This window comes from Melospiza georgiana, chromosome 9 (assembly GCF_028018845.1).
Source record: "Melospiza georgiana isolate bMelGeo1 chromosome 9, bMelGeo1.pri, whole genome shotgun sequence".
In the NCBI taxonomy this organism is placed as follows: Eukaryota; Metazoa; Chordata; class Aves; order Passeriformes; family Passerellidae; genus Melospiza; species Melospiza georgiana.
Genome location: NC_080438.1, coordinates 26,368,315 through 26,395,000, shown reverse-complemented (window position 1 = coordinate 26,395,000; position 26,686 = coordinate 26,368,315). Strand labels below are relative to the sequence as shown.

Sequence of the window (26,686 nt, the reverse complement as noted above, 5' to 3'; positions counted from 1 at the left end):
CAGGCCAGGCCTGCTGTGCCAGCTGGGCTCAGCAGCTCAGCTCTGCAGAAGGTTCACTGAGCTGATATTGAAGTTTCATGCACATTCATCCCTTTAGCCTCAGCTGAATACTCCTGCTCTATCTGGCAGAGTTCCTGAGGCAGAAGATGCTCTGGGAAATGTTATTCCTCAGGGCAGGCAGTATTTAGCTGTTAATTTTTATGTAACCAGAAAGCCTATGTCTTCAGTTTCTGTTTTACAACAATATCCTTGTCTCAGACCCAAATTTATCTTTGTTTTAAACCAGACTCAGTCAGTGTTATGCAGTAGGTTTAATTCCCTAGTCTTATGTGAAATTATTTCTGCTCGGAATGCTGAGCTGAGCCACTGAGGTTAGACAATGTTGCTTGTGCCACAGAAATGAATCCCAGATCACATTAAGTTTCCTGCATTATTATTTTGTGACCTGTGTCTTGTAAGCAATCTGCAAGCAATGCTGCAACTTCAGAAGTATTTTATCTGCTTGGCTTTCTTAACTGAACAAACACAAGAGTATTTATAGGTGTTGACAGCAATGATGAGCTCAGTTTGAATCACTCCTTCCCAAGTGCTGGCAGTGTCTTTAATTCAGGGTACATCAGTGATAAACACAGTGCCTGAGTAGAGACAGGCATGATCCTGATCCTGATCCATGTGGGTACAGCTGGATCTCATCCTGCACAGAGATCTGCAGGGACCAATCTGGAGGCAGGCTGGGTGCTGGAACAGGGTGGGCAGAGATGGACAGGGTACAACACTGTGCCATTCACTGTGCTCTGTGCTGGGGAAATGCCCATGTGTGGATTCTGAGCCAGCCTGAAGCTCCCACTCTGCAGCACCCCCAGGACTCAGGTTTGTGGGAAGGATCCCACAGGAGGGCTGTCCCAAGGACCTTGTGAGGATCCAGGCAGCCTCCCCATCCCAGTTCTACACCAAAATGTCAAATCCTCCATGTCACTCTCCCTTCAGTCTCTTGTTCTGAGCCATTCCCAGGTGATCCTTGCTAAACATCCAGCTCAGGGCTGGCAATATCAATGTGCAGCAAAACAAGCCCCTCAAGCAAGAAGTGTTTCTGAGGAGGCCTGACAGAACCAAGAAACCTCCCCAATTACCTTCCATCTCTAGGTGCCAGTTCAATTCCTTCTTCTCACTTTTTGTTTCTAGTCCATTAAAGTTCTCATTAACCAATTGCTCTCTTAAATGTTTTTGATTAACAAAACTTAATTTTGGCTAATACTGGATTTTCTCAATCCAAGTAAACCAGCTTAAAATAAAAATAAGCCGAGGCCCTGGCAAACACATTCAGGTCATCCTTTCACCAGATAAATTGTGTAATTTTGGTCAGGCTAGTCTCAAAGACTGGATCACAGTGCATAATTTATTAAAAAATATTGGGAGAATTCCAGCATCTAGTATTAAGTGGGTAGTTGTAATTCCTGCAGGATAAAGAATGATAAAGAAACAAAATGCTTTAATCCTCTACAAATTTGTCTAACATTTAATCTAGCTACTAACCATATGATATTTCCTTTCTCAAGCAGTCTTAATTGTTCTTAATTCTACTAATTAGGACTATGAGGGAGAAGGTGGAAATGATCAGCAATTAAATTCACATTTCTGTGCAAAGCCACAGCTCGTACGTGAGGTGCATATTCAGAGCTGTGCTGGAATCTCTGTGTGCATCTCTGCTTTCAGAATATTCCACATTCACACAGCAGGTCAGAGCCCAACCACCCCCCTGAGCGTCCCTGCAGCACCTTTCAGCCCAGCAAAACAAAGACAAGTTAATATTAATGAAGGCTGTAACAATCTGGAAGGAGAATTCCCTTATGAGGCACAGTAAAGCAGTAACCACCTTTACTCTCCTGTAACATCCTCTCCATCCTGCCAGGCCCAGCTCCATCCAGCTGTCCCCAGCTGGTTCCCTGTGCCAGCCAAGCCCCAGGGCTCAGGCAGGTTGTGCCTGCAGCTGACAGGGAAAGGATGCACAGCTGCCTCCTGTCTGTGTCTTGCTTTGGCTGCAAAGCATTTGACATTTGAACCAGACTATCAGCAGCTCCATGGACAGTCTGCAGAGACAATCCAATGCCTTTATGAGACTCATCTGCTCTCAAGCAGCAGGCCAGCAAATTCCTCTCATGTTCAGTCTTCTGTTTCAATCATTAGGCAGTACTGCTATCACTTAATTAAAATTTTTCTCCCACAGTTCTCCCTAAAAATGATAATCAATTACCTCTTTGTAGCAATTGCTCTCAGTGACTGGTGCTACTGATGCAGAATCTGCCTCATACTTTTAACTGTGACCATAGTATCATGTTATGATCACTTAAAATAGAAAAAAAAATTGTGTTTTCTAAGCCAGTGCTGCACAGTGACTCCATTAGAAACAAGTATGTGCTGCTGCTGCTGCTGCAGAGAGGAAAGCAGCTCTGGAAATGTCCCTGGTTCAGCATGCATTCAGCTGTCTGTGCACACAGTGATTCTCTTTGAAACTGAGAATAGGCTTTTCACATATATTTGAGGGTTAACCTGACTTGGGGTTTAAGCAGGACTTTGAATTAAAAGTCATTTTGTTGGAGAACTCAGGAGTTTTTCCTTGCATAAATACAGGTATAAGAAAGAAGATAATTGGGTCATAGACTGTCACTGTCTTCTGCCCCAAGGTTCAGAAGCTTAGAGCTGGAAATAAATCAGTTCTGAAAATGATCCTATTAGAATATCACACAAATCTTGGTTGCCAAATGCTGAATAGAAATGTATGACTTTTTAGCTGTTTTTTTTCCCAATTATACTATGATTCCTCTTTGAAGCCTGCAGAGGGTGTGCTCTCCATTTCAAATAGGGATTGAATGTCTGTCTTTCCAGCTCAAACTGAAATTATAAATTAGCTCCATATATAATTGTGTGAAATGTTACAGAGATACACAGAAAGTCAGAAAAAGTGACAAAAAGAGTCCCTTTTGGAATTAAAAATCTGTTGGTCTCCCTGCAGTCTCAGTGTTGGGTCATTGCCTTCCTCTGTAGCTCAGCTGTGAGCAAAGATGAAGCTGCTGACCTCATTCAGGTTCTTATTCTGAAGCCTCAGAACTTCATCTAAATAAAATTTATCAGTGTACAGCTCTAATCTCAGCTCTTTTAATCAGGAATGAGATCCTCTTTTTGAAAAGCAAACTGTTCTTGACCAAACCACTGCAAAGTCTACATCACTTGCAATTTTAGTGATAAAAATATATTGGGGTACTAGAGTTTGTCAATTAGCACAGGAGTACTTAGAAGTGCCACAGATTACAGCATGCAGGAGTCTCAGGAATACATCCCTGACTGTCCTGAACAGCTCATTATTTAAGTAGGGAAGGCAAAATATGGAATAAAAAAATATTCATCTCCTCAATTAGCAGAAAGGGAAAGGGAAGGGAATCATAGCAATTCTGTCACCCCAGTTACAACATGGAGACTGTGGCAGAGCCAGAATCTGCAGCCAGAGCTCCTGGGTCTCCCCCCATGTGTTTGGAAGCAAGTCCCAAAACCTCAGTTCTGAGGAGCTGTCTCTCTGTTGGGCTGTGCTCAGCCAGGCACAGCTGTATGGCACAGCTGGGGAGAGTGGCATCCTCTGCACCTGCCCAGCCCCTGCTCTCCAGGAGGGCAAAGAACTGATTTATCATGGCAGACCCAACACACAGTAAAAAGAAGTTGGTTTCAGTTCCATAGAAATTATTCTTCTATCTGTTCATTTTTAGGAACATGTTCCCAGCCAATCTTGTTGAGGCCACATTCAAGCAGGTAAGTGGCAATATTCCTTTTATTGATGAAAGACACGAGCCAGCATTATGTGAAACATGTACCTTTGTAAAACACAGCCCAGATATAGACATGGCATAGGACTGCAGACACTGGTAGTACCTTCAGCATTTAGCAATTAATGAGTCCCATTCCATTAGTCCCAGCAGCCATGGTATCTGAAGGCAAAACAGGGATAAAGTGCTCTCTGGTGTGACTAGGGAATAGATATGCACTCCTATGTTGGTTCCATATCCACCAGAGGAGAGCTGGAATTTATTTAAGAGCACCCTGCAACACTACACAAAGGAAGAATAGAATAGCATGTTCAATAAAAGCAACAAAATAATGTATTGGGGAAGAATCTAATTACTCAGGTTGGAATTTGGCAAGAAAAGCTCATCTAAAAGTTCCGAGGGAGCAACAGGCACGGCTGTATTTATTTCACCTGGGGGAACGTTTCATGGGAGCCTTACAAAGACAAGGGCACTCAGAACCTCTAGGAAATCATTCCTAATTATGTCTTACAGGAAAGTTGCTCTGTCAGAAGGCAAAGTGTTTGCTGCACCAGGATTTGATTATAGGATACTCAGGTTTTGTTATGCTTTTCCAAAAATTCAACTGTTTTTACAGATTTTAACAGAGAGGGACAGCAGTGTTCATTCTTCTTTTCATGCCAGTCCCTTCAACATGCAGCATTGTTGAAACAGAGCACTTAGGAGGTCTCATTAAACTATTAATGTTGGAAAAGAAATGAAATTTAGCAAAATATTTAATTATAGTGAGTTGTGTGTGAACTGGTTTGTTAAAAGGTAGTTTTGTAGCCGTTGAAAGTGTGTTGGGTTTTGTGTGTAACCTAGCAGGTAGTCTTAGGGATTTAATAAATATTTAAACTAGTGCAGGAAAGTAAGAATGCTAACCTGTCTGGAGGCAGCATACAATGCTCTTAGAATAAGATAAGCAGAAGATTAATGATCTTGTTTGTGAACCAAGGAATGTATCACCAGGGGTCTGTGACCAGGCAAGGGGAACGGGGAACTGTTTCTTGGAGACTTTGCTGTGAATCGCATGGATAAGAGGGAAGCACCCATACGTGAATTTGGGGACTCGGGTTTTAGGGACGTGAGTCCCCCAGTTCCTCGGGCCCTTAATAAAGCACCCACAAAACTTATCTGAGTTTTGTGTCATTTATCAATTGGGCAACATTAATTGCTGTTGGGATACTGTAGTGAAAGCCACTTTGTTTCCTTTCAGTACCGCACCAGGAGCATTCCCATCATTAAATCGAACAAAGCGGCGGCCGAGAGCAGCACCCGCCACATCATCATCTACGGCGTGCAGGACGAGAACGGCTCCAACGTGCAGAACTTTGCCTTGGACATCACCCCCCCTCCTGAAGTCATCTACAAATCAGAGCCAGGAGCCAGTGATGGCATGAATGTACTGGGGATTGTGATATTCTCTGCCACCATGGGTAGGTTTCTGACATGTTTGGTTTGTAATAATCCAAGTGTCCATTCAAGAGCAAAGGATTGGGGTTGGGTTGCCGGGTTTCTTGACTCAGCTTTTTTAGCTGTTTCTATCTAAACATTTTGGGGAAAAGGCAAGGCTGTTACAGAGCTGTACCCCAACCCTTGCAAAGACAAATTTTCAAAAACCTTGATGACTTTTGTTCCATGGAGTTGGGTTTCCTCTGCATTCACTTACAACCTTTTATTTTCCCTCAATTATTTTGAGCTTTTATTTATGACCCATCTTTTGCTGACTGTAAGACAACTTTGTACAGTGTGCTCAGAGGAGTTTGGAATCGCCACCAGTTCAGACCCATGGCCCCTCTACCAGTATGCCAACCCATATTGTTTTATAAGTTTTAAATCTGTGGCTATTCCTTTTTTGATTGAAACCTCTTGATTTTATTTTTGGTATCCTGCAATGAAGATAGTTCTATACCACCTACTAGCTTAGCTTGTAAGAGTAAGAGCTTCTGTCTGGCTTATTTATTTAGTTTAACTTGCTGGAGGAACTCATTGGTGCCATGTGTGTTATATTATGTTTGTGGATTTGAAAGAAGAAGTTTAAACAAACATTTCCTAGTTAACCATAAAGTTCTGATTACTTTTATAAGAAAATGCTGATCAAATTTTCCTTATGTAAATTTATTCTTGGAAGTTAATCTGGTCAGCAAAGGTAGTTCCATAAAACATCTTTGACTGTATTTATTATATTATGGTTCATAGCAGCACGAGGGGTCAAGATTCAAAACTGGAATTAGTGGATTTGTCTCTGTTTTTTTAGCTTCTGCAGTGGGTGGTATTCCCTGTACAACCCTGCTGGAAACTGGCTGTCTCCCAGTTTGTAGTATTTTATAGTCCATTTCCAAAGTACAACATCACCACAAACACTATTCCAGTCAAAATCTACTGGGTATGAATGAATTAATTACATCTACTTATTAAGAGCAAGGGCAATTTTCTGCTTCTGAGAACAGAAGATCATTCATTGTCTGCCCAGAACTGAATGTACAACTTTCACCGAGCCCCTCAGCCTTGCTGGCCCAGGGCTCAGAGGGTGGGAGCTGAGTCCTGGCTTCTTCCTGCCTGATGGACACAAACAGCACCAGGATTGTCACCCACAGCATGGCTGCTGGGTCACCTCTGGCTGTACCAGCCAGGAACAAACCTAAGACACCAAACCCTCCACAGTTATCATCACCAAGGGCTACCTCAGGCTTTTGTTTTGAACAGAGGATGTGTCAAGGCTGTCTTCAGCCTATTGCACCACCCTCCTACCCTCCAAAATGGAAGCACTGAAACAGCTTAATGAAAGAGTGTTGTCTTCTGATCGAAAAGTTATGGCTTAGATGATCGAACAGGCTTACAAACTCCCATCTTGAGAGCACTGCTCATGTGAAATCCCTGGACAAGGCAGCTGAAAGCCTCCCTGCCTGCCTCAGCAGGGGATGGCACTGAAGCGGCGCTGCCTGAGACGGGGCTCGGGGCTGTGGGCCCCAAGGGACAGAGCCAGGCTCCTGCCCAAAGCAAGGGCACTGCACATCCACAGCAAGCAGCAGCACACACCCCAGTGCCAGCCCCTGCCTCCCCAGGCAGCTCCCCTCAAAGGCAAACTCCCTCGGTGCAGCCACTTTTTGAAGTGTTTCCTCGAGCAATTGACTCAATCACTTCTAATCCTTTCAGGGAGGATAATTAGCTATAGGAAAATGTTGTCTATTTATATGCATTAATGGAAACTAACACTGTCTGGAGAATATATGGTTAGATGACACATCCCAGAGTTGTATATTCAGTTGCTTTCTGAGCAATGGGGGCCCATACATGGGGTTTATTTGCTTTCTTCTCTGCTGGTTAGTCCTCACAGCAATTTGGCCTTTCTCTCCATGAATCTACATTTCCTTACCTCCCCCAAAACTGCAAAGCCTGACTGACTATAAAGGTTAATTATTATCATGTAGACAGAAAACTACTGAAAATATGACAGAGACTCCATTACTAACTCCCCATTACCAGAACAAACCTCAAAACCTGGCTTTGCCTCCTAAGTCCTCGTTCGTGCTGCCTGGCTGTAGGCAGCGACATTTTCACTAGAAAATGTTTCTCAATTTGTGTTCCACAGATCACTCAGAGCAGGGAAATCCTGCACAGGGCTCTATGACTGATGGTTCAGGACACAGCCTTGCTACCAGGGGGCTTTGAGTGTCAGCAGGGAGGGAAAGCACTGGGGCAGTGTGTGAAGACACCTGAGAAATGAACCCAAATGCTCTGATTGCAGGGATCATGTTGGGAAGAATGGGGAACAGCGGCGTCCCTTTGGTCAGCTTTTGCCAGTGTTTGAATGAATCTGTCATGAAGATAGTGGCAGTTGCTGTTTGGTAAGTAACTGTTTAGCTAAGAAAATCAGTATTTTTTAAAAAGAGTAAGAAATTGCAACAGAATAAAATGCACAGAAATTTCATACATTTATTTCCAGGGAAATAAATGAGGATGAATAAGCCTTAGTTTTGCAGGGCCTCAGCATTTGAGGATGCACATACATCTGTCCCTGGTCTGTACCACCCTTTTGACAGGACACCCTCTATGTTACTCCCAAATGACAGAACATGGTACAGCTGGGTGGGGTGTGCTGTATGCCCCAAGGGCACTGCCAGTCCCTGGCCATGCCAAGGGGGATCACAGCCAGCCAGGCCACACAAGGCAGCAGCATGATGGGATGTTCTAGCTGGCACCTCCATCCCTTCCAGCACTGCTGCAGACCCAGCCAGACCTGCCAACACACCTGCCCCAAAGAGCAGGTGGCTGCCAACAACAACAGCTATCAGCTCAGCACCTTCTCCCCACTGCAGGATGTCCCCCGGTGTGGCTCAGCCTGATGTGGGACAGGGAGCCAGCACTCAGCCCACATTCTCTCTTTCCAGCTTCGTGGTTCCAATCTGACTGACCTGGGTCAGGGAATGATTGCTTGGGTGGATATGTCAAAGGAGGTAGTTTATTTCTGGAAAATGAGGAAGTAGTGTCCAGTCTCTGGAGATGACACAGCTGCAAGTGGAAGATGGCTGGCTGCCCCCAGGTTTTTTTTCAATTTAAAGCTTTTTGGCATCCAGGACTTTGTCTGCAGCTGCGCACAGAAGCACAACAGTTTTTATAAAGCACCTGTCCAGAGTGGATTCAGAAAGTAACAATTCCTCTGCCTATTTATCTGCCCCAAATCAAACCCCCAGGCAGTCCAAGAGCATGTCTAATGCATGTTGGTGTTTCTCCTCTGTCTTCCAAAGGCAACATAAACGTTTACTTAAGAGCTTCCAACGAAAATCCATGAACAGCTACATGAGCACAAACACAAGAGAGGAGCTCAGGATTCATTCCCCCTCTTCCCAGTCATTTACCTGCCTGAAGCTAAGTCAGAGCTGCCTTTGGAACTAAAACATTTTAAAGTCATTCCTTGCCAGTGCCATAACCTCAGCTGTGCTGAGGGGGACCCCACAGACAAAACTGTCCAGAGCATCCTGCTCTGGTGTGGAGACAGAACAGCCAAACCCAGACAGGGCAGGTTCCACTGCCACTGCAAGGAGCTGCAGCTCCTACTGCGTGATGGAAGGGAGCTGTCTCCTGATAATGTCTTTCTTTTTGCTCAGGTATTTTCCATTTGGAATTGTGTTCCTAATAGCTGGCAAAATCTTAGAAATGGATGACCCCTCGGCCATTGGGAAGAAGCTGGGTTTCTATGCCATCACGGTGGTGTGCGGCCTGGTGGTGCACGGGCTCTTCATCCTGCCAATGATGTACTTCTTCATCACCAAGAAGAATCCCATTGTCTTCATCAGAGGGATCCTTCAAGCCTTGCTCATTGCTCTGGCCACATCCTCCAGGTATTACAGAGTTTCTAGACAGATCCAATGAAATACCTGCTAGATCCTTGCAACAGCTCCCTCTTGGGAAGAGCACACTATTGCTGTAGAGGAGCAGATATATCTGTAGCTGAACAGTGGTCTCTGTCCAATTCACTGGTATAAATTTTAAAAATTTGTGTCTCAACATTTGGAAGATATGTGGGAGCCACTGGATAATAATATTTGTCACACGGTTTTCCTTTGGTTTAAAATATATTGGATAAAACCATTTTTTTTCATAGAGGACTAGAAAGGAAATAAGTTCTTTTTCCATATTAAAAAAAATGTGCTTCTTAAAAAGTTAATGTATATAAGGGACATGCAGTTTGTTCAGACTTCATTTTTGGTATTAGTGGGGGACCTCCTATTTCAGTCATGTGGAAACATTTTATCCTTTTATCCTTTCCACTCATGTTAGTCTTTGTCTTTTGGTACATTAACAAAAGACTGTGGTTGCAAGCTATTGTCCAGCACTGGGAAAGTATTTAACTGTTCTCCTCAAGGAATAATATCTTTTGCACCCTCTTTAGAGAAGATGCACAATGAGTTTGAACCATAGCTGAACAAAGGTACAGTGAAAATGGAAACCAGCTTGTGAACAGGCTATGAAAATGACTCCCAACATGGATAAAATGGTGCATGAGATGGACTTGAAAGGGCTGGAATTGCCTTGCACAGAGCACAAATGACAATTAAAATAACATTTCTGTGTAGCCAATATGACAACACAGTTTCATGGCATCTGTGGCTTAAGGAATGTAGAAGATTAAAAGAAAGGGGAAGAGAGAATTATTATTTCAGTACAGAAGGTACTGGATTTCCACTGTGACATTTTACAAGGTGTATTTATATATAATAGTTTGCTCCAAAATGACCTATAAAGAGCAGCATGCTGAGAAACACACGATCAAGAAAAATTACATGGTGGGTAGTGCTTAAACTCTAACTACACTTAAGTAATTAAGGAAAGCTTTTTTTATTAGAATGTAAAAAGTTTGTAGCCTGAGATGTCACCACATCCCCAGATACAAGATGAGAATTTTGCACTCAAAGATGTTAATGCTGGAAAAGGCTCATCAGGCTCACATTTGACACACTTGACTACCTTCCCTTCTTCTCCAGGAATTCTCTTTCTGAAAACTCTATTGCTGACAATTCAGATTTTTAATCTGCGCCATTCCTTTCATTCTCTTTTTTTTTTTTTCTAGAAGGAGACAGCTTTTACTAAAAATCTGAGTATTTCTCCTTTTAGAAAACAAACAAACAAGTTTTTTATTAGTATAGATGCCTTTAACAAGGGAGATTTAATAAAGACTTACAAGACCAGCAGGTATTCCACCATTTCAAAATCATTACTTTTCTTGATTTTCCGTATTATGCATCAACATTGCATTTTGGTTTTATCACCAAGTTAGGAGTCCTTTACTGATCTGGAAACTGATGAGACAGAGGTTTCTGTCTCTGCTGAGCCTCTGCAAGGCAAACCAATTGTTACTTGAGGGTTTTTTCAGCCCCATTTCCTTACCCATTACAAGGTGATGTGAGAGTGCCCTCTGACAGTGGGGAATACACAGGGAATTCAGATTTCTCTTAAACCTGTACTTTGACTCTCCTGGGCTCTGACTCCCAGACAAGACCCTGCCTCTGGAGATTTCAAGTGCTTTGAGACACTTGAAAAGCACTTGAAATCTTCCTTCAGCTGTGCAAGGAATAATTACTTACAGGCCCAGAAAGGTGGATTGGGAACAGAGCTCTGGCACCAGCTGGCAGCTCAGTCTGCACCAGAACCACCAGCAGGACCCAAAGCAGATTTAGTATCATTATTGGCAGAAGATAAAGTACCACCAAAATTCAGGTGAGTCCTGAGGGAAGGCTCTGAACATAAGGATTTGGGTCTTTGACATTTTTGGATTTAGCTGTTTGTCCCTCTTTAAGAATGTGTGTATTTTGCAAATCCAACACAGGCCCAACATGGTTTCCAATGTTTTTCTGCTCAAATCACAGTGTCTTTTCTAGAGATAGCTGAACTTTTCACCTTCATTACACTGAAAGGAATGGATACTGCACATAACTGAGCTGTTGCCAAAAGAACATGCACAAATAGCTGGGGCTGGACAGGAGAGCTGCCTCTCCTGACAGTCAACACATCTGCATTTGGTTAAATAAGGCTTGCCACAGGGGCATTATATAACACTTGTCATGTGGGTATTGGATTTTCAGATCATCCTAGAGGAGAACAAAGAGTTGATTTTAAGAATACTGATGTGTTTCTTGGAGATGTTTCTGTGTTGGTTCAGGTCTATATCTAAAGATAGAAAGAAAACCACGAGTCAGTGTGCTGATACTCATTGCAGATTCTCTGCACCTGGGGAAAGCTTGTTTTTAAACTAAAGATCAAACTACAAGAAGCAAAAACAATATCATTTACAAAGCCCAAGAATGTAACACAGGAGAACCTGAAAGCCCCTAAGCAGCCATCTGCTGGCAAGGATTTTACTGCATCTCAACATTATTTCTGCTCATTTCCCTTCAGTGAAAGTTTCTGCACCCCATTCTCAGTCCCCTTATGCCTCTCCAGAAACCCCAACCACTGCAATATTTTGGTTTGCACCAACACCAGTGCAGAGGCAGAGGCAGAAAAGCAGAACTTTGTCCTTTGGTGCATCCTTTAGGACACAAATGAACCTGCACAGCTCCTGTTTCCTGCACCACTGTGAGGTGCACAGCACGTGCTGCCCCTGCCCACCCTGCTCTGCCTGCACATCTGGGCATTTCTGACTCTGCTTCCTTCCCCTCTCACTGCCCCTCATCGTGTCACCTCTCACCACGCTCAAAAAGCAGAATTGGGCCAGCAGGCAAAATTCATCTTGATTTTAGCTTTCCTCTTCCAATGGCAAGAGGGAATTTTGTTTTTCTAGGTCATCTTTCCATATCATTAATGAATTAAAGCAGCATCTTTTCAGTGGCACATCCCATCAAAAGGAGCAATTTTCATCTTCTCTGAAGACAAATTATAAACCATGAGTTTTTCAAGGGTTTTGCTGCTTATGAAACACTAAGATCTTGGCTATTGCACCGTGTAAATTAAAGGCAGATTTAGAAAGGGGAGATGAGATCAGTTTGCTGATTTTTTGGAGCAAATATCAAAATGCATTTGAATGATAAGATAAACAGAGCAGGCTGAACAGCTGTTCTTCCACAGTGACTGCTGTCTTTGTGGCTCTCACTAGTAAGAGCTTGGCCAGGGCCACCATTAGCTTATGCTCAGTCCCTGCAGCTGCAGCATTTTATCCCAAAATTGAGATAAGACTCTGAAAATGTATTTTTAATTGTTAGAGTTAATGCTGGCAGAAGATACTTCTCAGCTGAAAGCTTTGGGTCAGTTTTTAAAAGATTTAACAGATTAAGATCAGTGCTTTAGAGTATTTTTTTTTCTCTTAATAAATATTAAATGTCAGGCTTTAATGTTACTGCTCCACTGTTTAACATTAGATAAAAATAGCTTTCAAGAAAACAAACTTCACCAAGTTTAACTAGAAAGACAAACTAGACAAATTATTTGATGATTTCTTTTATAATATTGAAATTATTTATTAATATTACTTCAAAACTACAGTAGGACCTTTTTTATCCCTTTGCCTTCTGTGAGCTACCAATAACCAAAGCCTTAAATAAGACATATTTTTCTGGGGTGTGCCAGATGATACAATATGAGCAAAACTGGAACATCATTGGACAACCTCTTCTAGGATGTTCCACACAACTTTTGTCAGCTGTATTCAGGAAAAGTTCATTTCTGTGAAACAGGTGCTGAAAGGGTAACCAGGGATGTAAAGTAGCAATCTGCTAAGTGAGAGGTTAAAAAGACTGCTTGGGTCAATCCAGGCTGAGAGAGGACAAAGCTGATTTTTAACATCATGTGTTGCAACAGCTGACGGTGCAAGGAGAAATACAGAAAGCACATAAAAGCAAATTTAGTGCAAATTGAGAAGACTACCTCTAGATCATAAATTAAATTTCTCATCTGAGCAGAGAGTTCTGGAAAGTCTTTCAGCAGGAGTAGAGGTGGGACACACATCCTACTAACTCTAAGATGCAGTGTCATAAATTTGAGTGGGATAATGTAGTAGTTGCCTATCTAAGAAAGTACAATAATCTGGAAATTTGTTTTCTTGCAATATCTTGCATGTTTTTCATCATCATTGCATTTACATTCTGACAATTTTTTTTATTATTGTAATATTTAACAGACAACAAATCCAATGTGTTGTTATGTGCCTTAGAAATGTTACTTCAGGCAGCATAAAATTCAAATGAAAGAGATAGTGAACAAGTTTAAAATTTGAATTCTTCCAAAAACAGTGTCCATACAACAATGGAAATAGATACAGATTTTGCTGGTTGTGCCATTGGTATTATGAGATTGTTTTGCACAATATTTTTCACATATCAACCAAATTGTAACATTAATCAGCTGAAATTTGCACATTTGACAGCTCAGCTCTCTGCCCTCAGAACAGGCACACACTCAGGTTTAATATTCTGGTATGTCAGAGTGTGGGCAGGGTGGCAAGGACTTGTAAGATTACCTTTTTATCCTTATTTCCAACCAAAGAAATTAGACAGGGTTGTGTTACAGAAAAGCCAGATGTCTGAGGGAAGACTGTCCTGAAAAACAAGTAACTCTCCAAAACTCAGTAGCTGCAGAAAAGAGAGACAATGAGTAAAATAATTTTTTCTTGGTGATGCCTCTAGTCAGAACATCTAGAAATCCTACTGAGTCTGCTCCTGGTTGCAGCTGCTCCTAGGGATTTCAGTTCCACATTATTTGTGAGCCTCAGCCTCTTGTTTTATGAACATTTTATGGCAAACAAGAAGCAGAGGATTTCAGTCATTCACAAATGACCGTGTGAAAAATGACAGGCACGCTCAAGAGAGAAATGACATCTCCTGAGCAGCTTGGGGATTATGGGGTTATGCTTTGCTGTGTTTGTTTTTCAAAGTAAATATTGATTAAACACCAGGACTGCCTGAATTTAAAAGTTTACTATACCCCAATTACAGGAGGTAATCAGATTTCCATTGCTTTCTTGCCTTTCCAGCGTATTTACATACTTAGAGAAAGACTTTGGTCTGGATTTTCAGGCAGTCACTGCCAGTTTGTGGTACATAATTCAGCAGTTAGACTTCATAAAGTTATAGAAAACAGAGCTATCATACTGAAAACATAGGCTTGTCTTTTCTCTTTTGTGTTTCCACAGCAGGAAGTTACTTTTCCTTTCCAAACACAGTTACTTTCCTCAAACAGCTTGCACAAATATGAAATGACAACTCCTACTCATGGAAACATTTTGCTTAGGCATTCCTGCAAACATGGGGTTGTGATTTCAGAGTTTTTGGAATCCCTCTGTGCTTTCATAGACCATTTGCAACAACTGAGATAGAATTTGCAGATGCAATGTGTTATCTTCAATTGAGAACAGCTAATGATCATTATCAGATTTAGGTATTGGAGCCATTGTGATGTGAGGGTCACTACACACAGTGACAGAGCAACCTGAACTGCCAAACCAGGGGGAAGACACCTGGATTTCCTGGCTCAGGGCATGTAAATCACAGGACAACAGGACACTGAAGATCACAGTGTCACCACTGTGTATTTCCCCTATTACCATCTTTTTTAAGAGGTAACTTTGGAATAATTTTGAAGAAGTTTGCTATATTACATCTATTTAAATAGTCAGCAGCTCAGATAGTGAGCAGTGTATTAAAGTTGGTATAACAACAAGGAAAATATTTTGTGATTTGTGTACTTTTTCAGTGGTGTTACTTATTTTCTATACAAACTAATGTGCCATAAAAACTACCCCCTTACTCACTTGAATGCAGTCTCATTACTCATAACATCAGTGAATGAGCCACCACATGGTAAAATGCAGAATGTGACCAAAAGGCTGATAAAATATACAAATGAATATATTTCAGTGTATTAGTATTTAAAAATGTGTGTCTTTTATTAAAAATGAGAAAATAAATGACCACACAGTGTTTTGTTAATTGTCTCAATTAATGAAAACAAAAATCAGAAATATTTTTTAGGGTACCAAGCTCAATTTAAAATGAATACCTGTCAAGTGTTCTTATATTATCCATTTTCTATTCCACACACATCTCATTTACACATGTACACATTATTATAGGACCTGCAGTTATGTGGTTGTTGTATGGTCAGACAAGGGCTGAGGGCAGATCTGTCCTAGAGAAAAAATGGGATTTTATATTCTTAAACACAGACATTTTGTCTGCAGCTTTTATTTTCAGCCTGCTGTTGATAAGATCTTGGTCTAGCCCTTGCAGAAATAAAAAATTGTTTACACATGAGGTAGGCCTGAAAAGAAATGTTTTTAGAAACCATGAGTGTAAAACAGTTTTCAGAGATTTTAGTAATAAGCTGCAAAGGATGTTGCTCCCTTTCTTTGCATTTGCGTGTACAACACTGCCTCTGTGGGTATTCTGTCCATTTGCTTCTGAAACAGGGAAAGAAAGAAAAATATTTCTAACTTTGGGAAGGAAAATTGGCACTAACTCCTACATTTATACGTGTAACTGTCTTTATCCTCCAGCAAGCAAAGGAGTGAGTTACCTGGCAAGTGAGTCCTGGGCAGAGCAAGGAGCGAGAAGCTCGGATGGTTGTGTGAAACTTCCCCTGCCAGGACAAGATTTGCTCCAATTCCCCAGAAACCAAAATAACCCAGTGTGTTGTTGTGTGCTGTTGTGCAGCTCAGCCACTCTGCCTATCACTTTCAAGTGCTTGCTGGAGAACAACCACGTGGACAGGAGGATCGCGCGCTTCGTGCTGCCCGTGGGAGCCACCATCAACATGGACGGGACGGCGCTCTACGAGGCCGTGGCCGCCATCTTCATCGCCCAGGTCAACAACTACGAGCTGGACTTTGGGCAGATCATCACCATCAGGTACACACCCAAATTCCACATGCTGGGGTTTGCATAGAGTCATGGAACCAGCTGAGTTGGAAGGGACCCATCAGGGCCGTCGTTTTGTTGAGTCTGAGGCCCTGCTCTTGTTTGTAGCAAGAACAAAACTCATCTCTGCTGTTATCATGCATCCCTCGTGGAAGGGTTGTTTCCAAGTAACACAGAGATCAGGGACTGCTCACAGAGAAATTGAAGTGGTCCTGTTCAATAGGTGCATGTGGACACCAGGAAATGTGCTTCTGTTTGAGGATAACTGTCTAATTTGTGCTTTTAGGCAACCCACTGATCACTTCTAGCATTGGAACATTTTATTATTATTGGTGTTTAAAACACTATTTTTAACTTCACAACTGTTTTCAACTTAAAGTCTGATTTGTGTCTTCAAGTGAAAGGAAAAGATTAAAAAGTTGCAAAACTGGAAGTCTTACATCAAAGTAACAGGGAACAGTGTGTGCTGGGAAACTCTTGCAGGCTTAGGGGAAGAGAGAAGGAAGACAGATGCTACCATTGGGGCAGGTTTTCACTAAGATGTTTTTAATTGTCTTTTCTGCTGCTTGTTAAAGCAGAAAGCTTCATAAACAACTATGCTCTCAGTGGGTAGAGAGTGTTATAGCTGTGTACTCCATCCTTGAAAGGTCTGTAATGGATCCAAAAGACTGGAAGATCCAGCTGAACAATTACTGCCAGAATAACTCCAGTGACTGCCAAGGAATTCCTCAGGGACTGAAACCTGTAGGTTTCCAGCAGGGAACAAATGATTATAAAAACATTCCTCATAGTCAGAGCTTTGTGCAATCTATTTGAGATCTGCTTAACTACCCACCCACTGACCTCACCACTGCCCCACTTACACTGCTGGGCCTTGCCCATCCTCTGCTGGACCTGAAAACCCTCATGACAAGAAGAGTCCTGAAACCAACCCCAGATGACAGATGAGGTTTGCTAATGGGCTTCTGGCAAGACCTGGTTGGACTACAAAAAGAAGAAATAAATTGTGCCCATATGAGCTCTGCTTCAGGCTTCCACTCTCTTTGAAAACTGTTGGAATGAGCCTGTGCTAAAATTTAAGTCTTTTGTGATTTGGAATTTTAAGGGATTTTTTTTTAGTATGTGATGCTAAAACATGGCAGAGCATGAGCAGATATTACACACAGTTTGAAGTAAAGAACAGCAATTTAAAAAATGAAGTAGAAGGGTGATAGTAAATGGGAAGACTGTAAGCTCTAACTTTTTCTTAGCAGAATCTTCTTTTATCTCTTATACCCCCCACATTAAGTGCTAGTACATAAGGACCAGACAGAAGTAAAACAGTAGACTGAAAATACAAGTAAAGACTGGGGGAAATCCAAGAAGAAAAGAAAAATAAAAAGATGCACAAATGAGGAAGCTAAACAGGAAATCATGGTGGACTCAGTACCATCAATGATGTCATCCAAATTCAAATAGTATTCTACAGGCCAAACCTACCCTAAATCTTGATACTTCAGGACCTGGAGATTTAAAATTCAAATAATTCTGAATGCCAGGATATTTTTGCCAGAGGGAAAAAATATTGGACAAATAATCAGTCTACTTTGCTCATAGTTTGTAAAATCCAGGTTAACAGTTTCTATCAATGCAAACATTGACGTAGCAGAGAAAGAAAGTAAAGATTTCCATCAGCTGATCATCTTACAGAAAAAACCCTCTATATTAAGGTAAAGATGGAATGGAACAGCAGATGAGCTTGCTTGTAAAATCTTAGTTAAATATTCCTGGTTTTATTCCCAAATAAGACCTGAGACTTATTGGCCTGATGTAAGAGGCAGAAGCAGTCTGATGAGGCAGCCATTTCACAGCACTAACTGGAAAGGCTTTTAATGTTAATTACAGTTATCTCTTACTCAGCTACTGAACTTCTGTTCCTTCCTATCTATGCTCTATTACAATGTTATTAGGATACTACACAAGTTAACTTTTGCAAAATTTAATTTTAGGTTTTTCCCCTTCCCTATCACACCCACATGCTAATGTATTTTTTTAATTAAAAAAAAAAGGGCTCTAGGTAGAAACACTGCTGCTGCTGTACTGGTACACTGTACAGCTGTATCATGGGACTGGATATCCCTGTGTTTCAGTTTCCATATGGGTGAATACACTTATCCTCATTTTCCATAGTAGGTTAATGAGACTTAACTGCTTGCCAAAAGCCCTGACATTCTTGACTGATGAATGCAGAGGATTATCAGTGTAAATGCTTTCTGTCATCCTTTTACAACTGTCAACATTTGTTCTTTGTCTCTCTGCTGGATGGCCTAGCTCTTGGAAGTCACTAGTTTGGTGGAAATGAATACATCCAGTCACTTTTGCTCCTGGAAAAAGGAATTAAATCCCTTCCTTAAAAATAACATTATGAAAAAAAAACGTTAAACCTGCCAGGTCTACTCTTGCCCTGGTCTCCCACTCATTTCTACTTGCCTGGCTGAAAAAATTGTATGAAGGTCAAGTAAAAATACTTACCAGAAACTGAACATGCACAGTCACATTCAGGCTTGCTTCATATTTATATCCAAGTAAGCAAAGCCATGTGCTGTGCAAGGGCTTCACCCTGGCCCAGCCTCCTTACCCTTGGCCCAACCCTTGAGATGGATTGACAGTGAAGGCCCAGGCAGGGCCAGCCAAGGATTTGCCCATGGTGACCCAGAGGTGTCTGCTGGGAGCTGGGCTGCCAAGGACAACAGCCACGAGTGGGGCTGGCAGGCTCCTGGCACTCAGCTCTGGGTGCTGTCATCACCCAGGAGAAGCTGGCAGAACTCAGCCACAGCCTGGCTGGCCCCTCTGCTCTGCACCTTTGATACTGGCAGAGAACAGAACTGCCCCACCAGTGCCAAGGCTGCCAAGGCTGCCAAGGCTGAGGGTGAGAAATTAGCCCTGGGCAGACACTTTGGCCTGTTCTTGCTGCCTCACCTGGATTCTGCCAGGTGAGACAAAGCACTGGCACTTCCATGCAGTGCCTTGTGTAAGAGCATGGTTTAGGAACATGGTGTGGTTTCTTCCAGAAAGTAAAGCTTATTCCTTTCTTTCCTTGTTCAAGTATCACAGCAACAGCTGCCAGCATAGGGGCTGCAGGCATCCCACAAGCTGGCCTGGTGACAATGGTCATTGTTCTCACCTCCGTGGGGCTCCCAACAGATGACATCACATTGATTATTGCTGTCGACTGGGCACTGTAAGTAACACAATTTGTATACATATATATGTATAAATTACATTTATATAATATAAATATATATATATTATATATATATAAAAGAAGTGATTCTGTAATTTGAAATGGTATTCATGTAGCCTTACATTAAAAACTCTGCTGATGTGGACATTATATTGAAATAGATAGACAAATAAGGGAGTCTAGATGAGTCTTGGAAATATGTCTTGCATGGAAAGGCTGAAGAAATGGAGTAAATTCAAGCTAAAACCAGAGCTGGAAAGGTCACCACAGCAGCTTTTTACATAGATAAGATTGTCCAGAAGAGGACATTGATCAATCTTCACATTCACAGGGAGGGAGGATAAAGAAGTAGAACAAAGTACCTACCTCAACTCAGATCTCAAAAGAACTTAAGAACTACTTTTATCTAGGATAGTCAGTGGAAGTGGCTGCACCTAGCCAGGCTGGATGATGATCTTCAAGACCAGTTTGAAGGTTGAGCCAGACAAATGTGCTTAAGGGGTAACTCTGGACCTTTCCTCAGGCAAGGATAAGGGGCCAGCATTCCTAGGAAACATGGTTTGCCTGCACTCTACTTATCAGCCCACTGACATTTCAAGGCCATCATGTCAGAGTAGTAAAGCACTCTGCAGGAGACCTGAGCCATTGCCAAAGCCAGCAGGCAGCACTGGCACCCCTGGCACCCCTGTGCCCATGACAAGAGCCATGCAGCACGGGGATGGTGAGGGCTGTGGATGGCTGCTGCTCTGTAACCCCAGCACAGCCAGCCTGAGTGCTGGCACCAGGAATGTCTGCCTCTCACACAGGTCCTGATGCCATTCTGTGCTCTCTGATTTCAGTGCTAAATAGGCAGCACCTGCTTGCAGCCCCCAGTTCTGCAAGTGCAGCCGCTCTGTAGAGAGGGCACTTTGCTGCATCCCCAGTCAGGGGGCATTTACAGCAAACCACGGGCTGAAACTTAACACAGTCAGGATGAAAGGGATTTGTGTCACCCATGAGAAGAGTCACTTCAAAAATTCAGATGGAGTGGTTTATTTGAACTCTCAACTTTCATGTAAATGCTGATGAATCAATCAATTTTGAATAGTCTAGGAAGATGAATCATAAAATACTGGTCCCTAGCTCATTAACTGTGTAACTAGCATATGCATACACAAGGAAATATCCAAATTATTTTAATTTAAGCTAGATAAAATATATTTCCTTTAATATAGGGAGTTTCATTACATCTGGGTAAATTGTGTTACAAGTCCATTCTGTTATATATCCTATTTTACTCAACTTTTAGCCATTTTTTTTTTGTATGAAGAATTGTGAGAAAAAATATTTTCTGTCCAGTGTAACAGAATGTTATTATTATTAGCATTAATAGAAGTCATGAATCTTGTGTTGTATGAATATTTAAGACTGTATTACAAAAGCCTTTTCCCTCTATATTGCTCAGTTTTTGCCCAGCTCTTGCAACATCAACATTTCATTGTTTTTCCAGTAAGCCTTCCAGTGTACATGGGAATTATTCTTCTTTTTGTCTTACACAACTTTTCAAAACAACAGAGAAAAGATTTTTCAGGCTATAGCTCCAGATGGCATTAAAAAGTGAGTAAGGAATAGACCCAATTTTCTGTCTTTTGCAGATGACCTTTCAAACAAAAAGCATATTTCTGTATTTCGGCACTTGGTGGTTTCAAGAGCCTGCAGATACAAAGTGTCAACATGGTTGACACGATGAATATTTTCAGTATTAGTTTTGGAAGTACTGGAGTAAGAAGAATGCTTAAAGAAGGCTGGTTAGATGATCTCACGAGACTGAAATACCCATTACAATGCACTGCAGGTATTACAACTCTCTTAGGTAGCCATAATGTGTATGTGACCTTCATACCTTTAGTTAGTGCTTGGAGACATAAAGAAGAAAAGCAAAATGCTTCCTAGCTCATTTATCAAACACAAGGTAAAAATTTTACATCTTTAATAATATCAATTAGAGCTCAAATATCACTAAGTCACACGTTTGCACTGAGAGAAATGCCACCAGCAGCAGGCTGGCCTCTCAGTGGAGAAACACCAATGGTGTGTGTTGTGATTCTCCTGATGCACAGTGCAGACTGCTCCACACACTCAGAATGGGGAACACAACTGTGCCAGGCAGTCCCTTTGCTTAAGAGTTTCAGTGTAGAGCACTGTTTCCTTGGAAAAATCCTGCCTTGAAAAGGTGCTAATTAGAGCTCAAAAGGGAGCTCAAACTCTTGAGCTCTGCTCACACAGCTTCTTCTGTACCACAGCTGACTTGTTGCACAATCCAAAATTCACAACACTGAATATCTTTCCAAGAATCACTATTTGATAATCAAAAGGAAAGAAGTCAATGAGTAACAGGAACTTTTATCAGTATGTGCTGTAACTGCTTTTTTTCCCTGTTTAACATGTTCCTGTGGAAATTTTCTTCAAGTCAAAACCCTAAATCAGAACAGCAGGAACTAAAAAAAATGGATTGAGCAAAAAAGTGTAGTGGAGTCAACAACTGTGTCCAGGTATAGGCTGTGGAATATTATTGCTGAAGTTACTCGCAGTTGTATGTACAATTTGGTAACTCCATGCACAAATAAGCTGTCATGCAGGAATTTTCATGATAATTAAGCAGGCAAATGCATAAACATTTATATGCACTGAGTACCTGCTTAAAATATCTGGAAAAAAAATCAGCACAGAGTTTCAATTCTTTTCTATATTAAGATACAGAATCAGAAATCTGGGCAGTGTTGATATTGGACTGTCACTGACTTTAACAAGCCAAACATCTGGAGATTTCTGAACCTCTATTTTATAACCTACATTTATAAATTAAGTTACTAATATGACAGAGTTTTCAGATGTATATGTTTTTCTTGGAAAAGACGTGACGTATTTCAGACTTAGAAGCTATATCATCTGAAATCTCATCAATTTTAACTAATGGGTTCCAGGATGATTCAAGTGTAACACTTGTCTTTGACAGCCAGTTGCTTTTGTCTATTTACAATCCATATTTTAATAAATTTATTTTTAGACAGTGTGTAAAAGGTGTAAACAGGGAAGAAATCCCATAAGTGAATAAATGAAAAACAGTTTAACTATATATACACAAAATACTGTCAAGCATACAAATTTAAATTGGAAAAGGTAACTGAAAATGAAGAGTCTTTAAGAACTACTGCATAGGCTGCATAAGAGCCAAAGTCACCACAGGTCTTACAGGAATAAAAATTACTTAAATATGTTCAGTGGCTGCTTGGTTTGTGAGTGTAGTTACATAGCAATCTTCTGAATTATTTTGATTGTATCCTGCCCACTCTACCAACACAATAATCTTCTTAAGTAGCACTTTGGTTGCTAAGATTGGTACCATGATCACTAATAAAAGGGACTGGTTGTGCTGGCTGATCTCTGCTTTTATTGAATTCAGACATTTGCAGCACCAGTCTCCAAATCAGGCCATGTTGCTGACCTTAACATATAAACTGGGACAGAAATGCAGGTGTGATGTGCAGTTCCACCTTTTCAGTGCTCAATCAGTTTGCATCTCTCGGGGGACACAGCTGCTCCACTCAGCTCAGCTGCACAACCAAGTGTGTGGCAGCACAGCCCATCAAGCTCAGAACAGGCCGGAGAACCCAAATTACCTGTTCAATAACTACAGGATACCTGATACCAACCTTCTTAACATTTCTAAACATTTTAGCTCATAAACCCAACAAAGCTGACCTTCAGGCATAATTACAGCTGATGGAGGCACAGGAATTTCCCCAAAGAGCCAACAGCTCACCATTACTGTTTCCTTTTGCAGAGACAGGTTCAGAACAATGATCAATGTCCTGGGGGACGCGCTGGCTGCTGGGATCATGGCCCACATCTGCCGGAAGGAGTTTATCAAGGATGGTGACGAGGTAACCACGCTGTGAGCCAGGGTGTGCCAGGGTGTGCTGGGCTATGGCAAAGAACCTGTGAGCTCCCACTCCCACATTTGGTTCCTCCCTTTATAAAGGATGTTTCAGAGAGAGGACAGAATTGGGCAGCTTAGCACATGGGGTGGAGGGGTCTTTTTCCATGAGGTCGTGTGAAAAGCCACCGGGGGTCAGAGCCTGCAAGGCAGCTGTGTCTGGCACACTGGGGATGGGAGCAGCAGAAGCAGCTGCACTGTCCTGCAAATGCATGAGATGCTGGGACTGTGAGTCCCACACCCAGCACCCAGGTCCTGACTGGCCAGTAATCTATCCTGCTAGAGGTGTGACCAGCAACAGAGCAGGGAGACAGATGTCCCTGACTATCTGTGTGGAAGGAGAGGTGAAGGTATCCATGAGTGTGGATATGTGCAATCAATGAGCTCACATCAAAAGGAACTACCCTGGGCATTGTGAGCCTCTGAGTCAGCATAATCTAAAGCCACCTTTGCAATCATTTTTTCCTAGACTAGCAAAAGCACATGACTCCATTCTAGACTTCATTCTCAGACATCTTCATGGTTTCTACATTTCATACAAGTCCTTCCTTAGAGCTTTGTTTTTTCCTCCTCTGTATCTTATTTCATACAGCACACATACCTCTGTATTCTGCCCCTGCCTCCTTCCACTCCTGTGCATTCTCCTCCCTCTGTGGCATGCATAATTCAGTCCTTCCGTGTAACAGGAACTCCTCATGTCCTTCCTTCAATCCTTGACAAAGGAGATTCCTAATTCCATGAGCCCACCAGATTTGGAGGTGCTAATCTCCACCCATTTTAGCTCCTGGCAGACTCTCATCACCTTTCCTCAACAAACACAGAATAGCAATGCAGGAACATTTCTTCATCGGGACTGATCTTCATAAGACAAGTTTCATTTCTGTGCATCACCTGTAGTATTCTACACAAATGCAACGTTTTGTTTCTATCATTATTTCTCTCATTCTGCAATTTTTAGGTCAATCCCATTCTCATGCCTTCCTGCAACAGTCATTTAAAAGTCCTGCTCTTTCAAGTAGTATGTAGAAAGACAGGCAGTGTCCTCTGAGGTAATTAGCACCTGCAGTAATTACTGATGACAGGATTAGGACTGACTACAGGGGCTACACATGCAGCTACCTACAAAGCCCCTAAAACACAGCCTATGGGCAAGGGAGGTCATCCATTACAAAGCCAGCAGTGTAGGCTGAGCTCCTGCATAACACAGGCCTCCTGACATTTCACTGCTGGACTTAGAACTCGGTCAGAACTTAAGAAGAGATGTTGCAGTAATATGAAATCCCTCCTGAGGGATTATTTAGTCATCTGTGATGAGATTTTTCTTTGAATCATGCTCTGTAATGGTATTAAAATATACTGCTGGTCTGCCATACATTTTGGCTGCATAATTTGTGCAGTTAGTAATATATACCCAAAGGCCATATTTTCTCAGCTGCAAGCCCACCTCCTTTCTTTGCCAGTATTTACGTCTTACTTTCCCCATCAGAATCTGGCTTGATTTAAAGAACACTTCAATATTTAACTTATGAATCAGTTAATAAAATCCCCTTTATTTCTTTCAAAACAGAGCAAACTGAAGAGACAGGTGTTATTTTATTGGGTTAGAAGAAAGGCATAAGGCAACAACAAATGATTTGTTGGTCTATTTAATTGCACCCAAGAGCAAGCACTGCCCAGAGCTCAGCACACTGGCCATTGAGAGTCTTTACCTTTTGAAGTGAGCCCTGGAATTCTGGTCTCTATTTATCCTACTTGTATCATTTTACCAATGGCAAGCAGCTGTTACGAGTGTAAGTTCAATTAAGAGCTGTGACAGAATTTGCATTTTTACACAGACTCCTTTGCTTCACGCAGATGGTGCAAAGATGCTTTAGTGTATATGAGAAACAGCTTCTGGAAGTCCATGGGGGCTCTAGATAATCCTGGTGAATGTAAAGCAGCCCACAGGCTTTCCAAATAAAAATTCCCTTCCTGTTGTATACAGCAATCAGTGGCAGTATTCCAGATCTTAATGCTTTTCACATAGGTGCCATTGATCTGTGAAACTAAGCCTGTTAACATCCATCAGATTGTGGCTTACCAGAGAAATGGCTGTGTGAAGACCATGAATGAATCTCGTGGACCAGAAACAGTGAAAGGGTTGCAGCACCATATACCCATACAAGTGGAGCAAGAAGAAACTCCAGTGGAGAATCACACTAAGAAATCCAACAGTAAAGACCACTGCACTATTGAAATAAATGAACTAGAAACAAATGTGTGACTGCTACACTCAGAGGTATCTCACACCCCAGTGACCTGATACCCAATCTCTACCTCACAGCTGGAAGAAGGACTCTTTGCCTTGAACAGGAAAGCGTGGAATTATGGCCACCCTGCTTGTACTGGAGCTAGGAGACCAGCTGTGACCGTCAAGAGAGGCACACAGCTTGCAAGAGACATGGGCTTCTTTAGGTGGAAGATTTTACTACTGAAAAATTAACTAATGGACTGCTACTGTTTTATTCTGCACTCACTGACTTCAATACGGTATTTGACACTCCTTTGGCTTCCTTTTTTTTAAGCTTTTTTTTATTTGACCCTTTTTGATTTTCTAACCAAAGCCTTTTTTTGTGAATCTCAGTAATTACCGACACTGTAGAATTTTTGCTATGTGAAAATGTTTCACCAAAATTGCTAAAGATACTAATTTTGTCTAATATTCACTAAATATAGAGTTTGTGCTTAGTTTTAGAACAGCAGTAAGAAAATCACACTGATTTCCTGATCTCAAGGGGTTCCATCTATTCCTAAATAACAGCGCAAGCACAGGGGAAGTGAAGTGTGCATTTGTGCTAGAAAGGGCATTAAGGTAACTGTGATGGGCAGCCTTCAGAGACAGGCAGTCAAGTGTGATACCTAACACAAAGATTTCCTAGGTCACTGCAGAGCACAGTTTGCCTTCCAAGTGCCAGATTTATTAACCTTTTTTTAACCTAACTCTTCAGTAAAGTCAGTTCCATGCACTTGCAGTGGCAGAGGCGATGTGAGCTGTAATCCACAAGCACTGGTGCTATGTTCCTCTCCTGTAACCTATAGGTTGTTCTACTGTAAATATGTATAAACTCAAAGCTCAAGCTCATGAACTCTGTGCTGTGTCCAAAGGGCAGACTGAACACTAACCTGGAGCCGAGGATGCTGAGTTAAAATGGGGTTTGGGAGGAGTTTGCTGTGGAAACTGTCCCATTATTTCTCATTATTCAGTCGACAGTTACTCCCTTTCCACTGTCACTGAATCTTTCACTTACAGTAAAATCTGCCACATATG

The 26,686-nt window shown here is 41.8% G+C and overlaps 1 protein-coding gene across 1 annotated transcript in view; it reads left to right on the top strand.

Annotated features, from left to right (window-relative positions):
- Positions 1-25,642, top strand: part of SLC1A7 (solute carrier family 1 member 7) — a 47,666-nt gene extending 22,024 nt beyond the window's left edge. The window contains exons 4-11 of the mRNA XM_058030206.1: positions 3,756-3,798; positions 5,050-5,269; positions 7,582-7,681; positions 8,942-9,175; positions 15,977-16,171; positions 19,266-19,400; positions 23,227-23,326; positions 25,406-25,642. Of these exons, the coding sequence (XP_057886189.1) occupies positions 3,756-3,798; positions 5,050-5,269; positions 7,582-7,681; positions 8,942-9,175; positions 15,977-16,171; positions 19,266-19,400; positions 23,227-23,326; positions 25,406-25,642 (1,264 nt within the window). The remainder of the gene's footprint in view (positions 1-3,755; positions 3,799-5,049; positions 5,270-7,581; positions 7,682-8,941; positions 9,176-15,976; positions 16,172-19,265; positions 19,401-23,226; positions 23,327-25,405) is intronic.
- Positions 25,643-26,686: the final 1,044 nt, after the last annotated feature.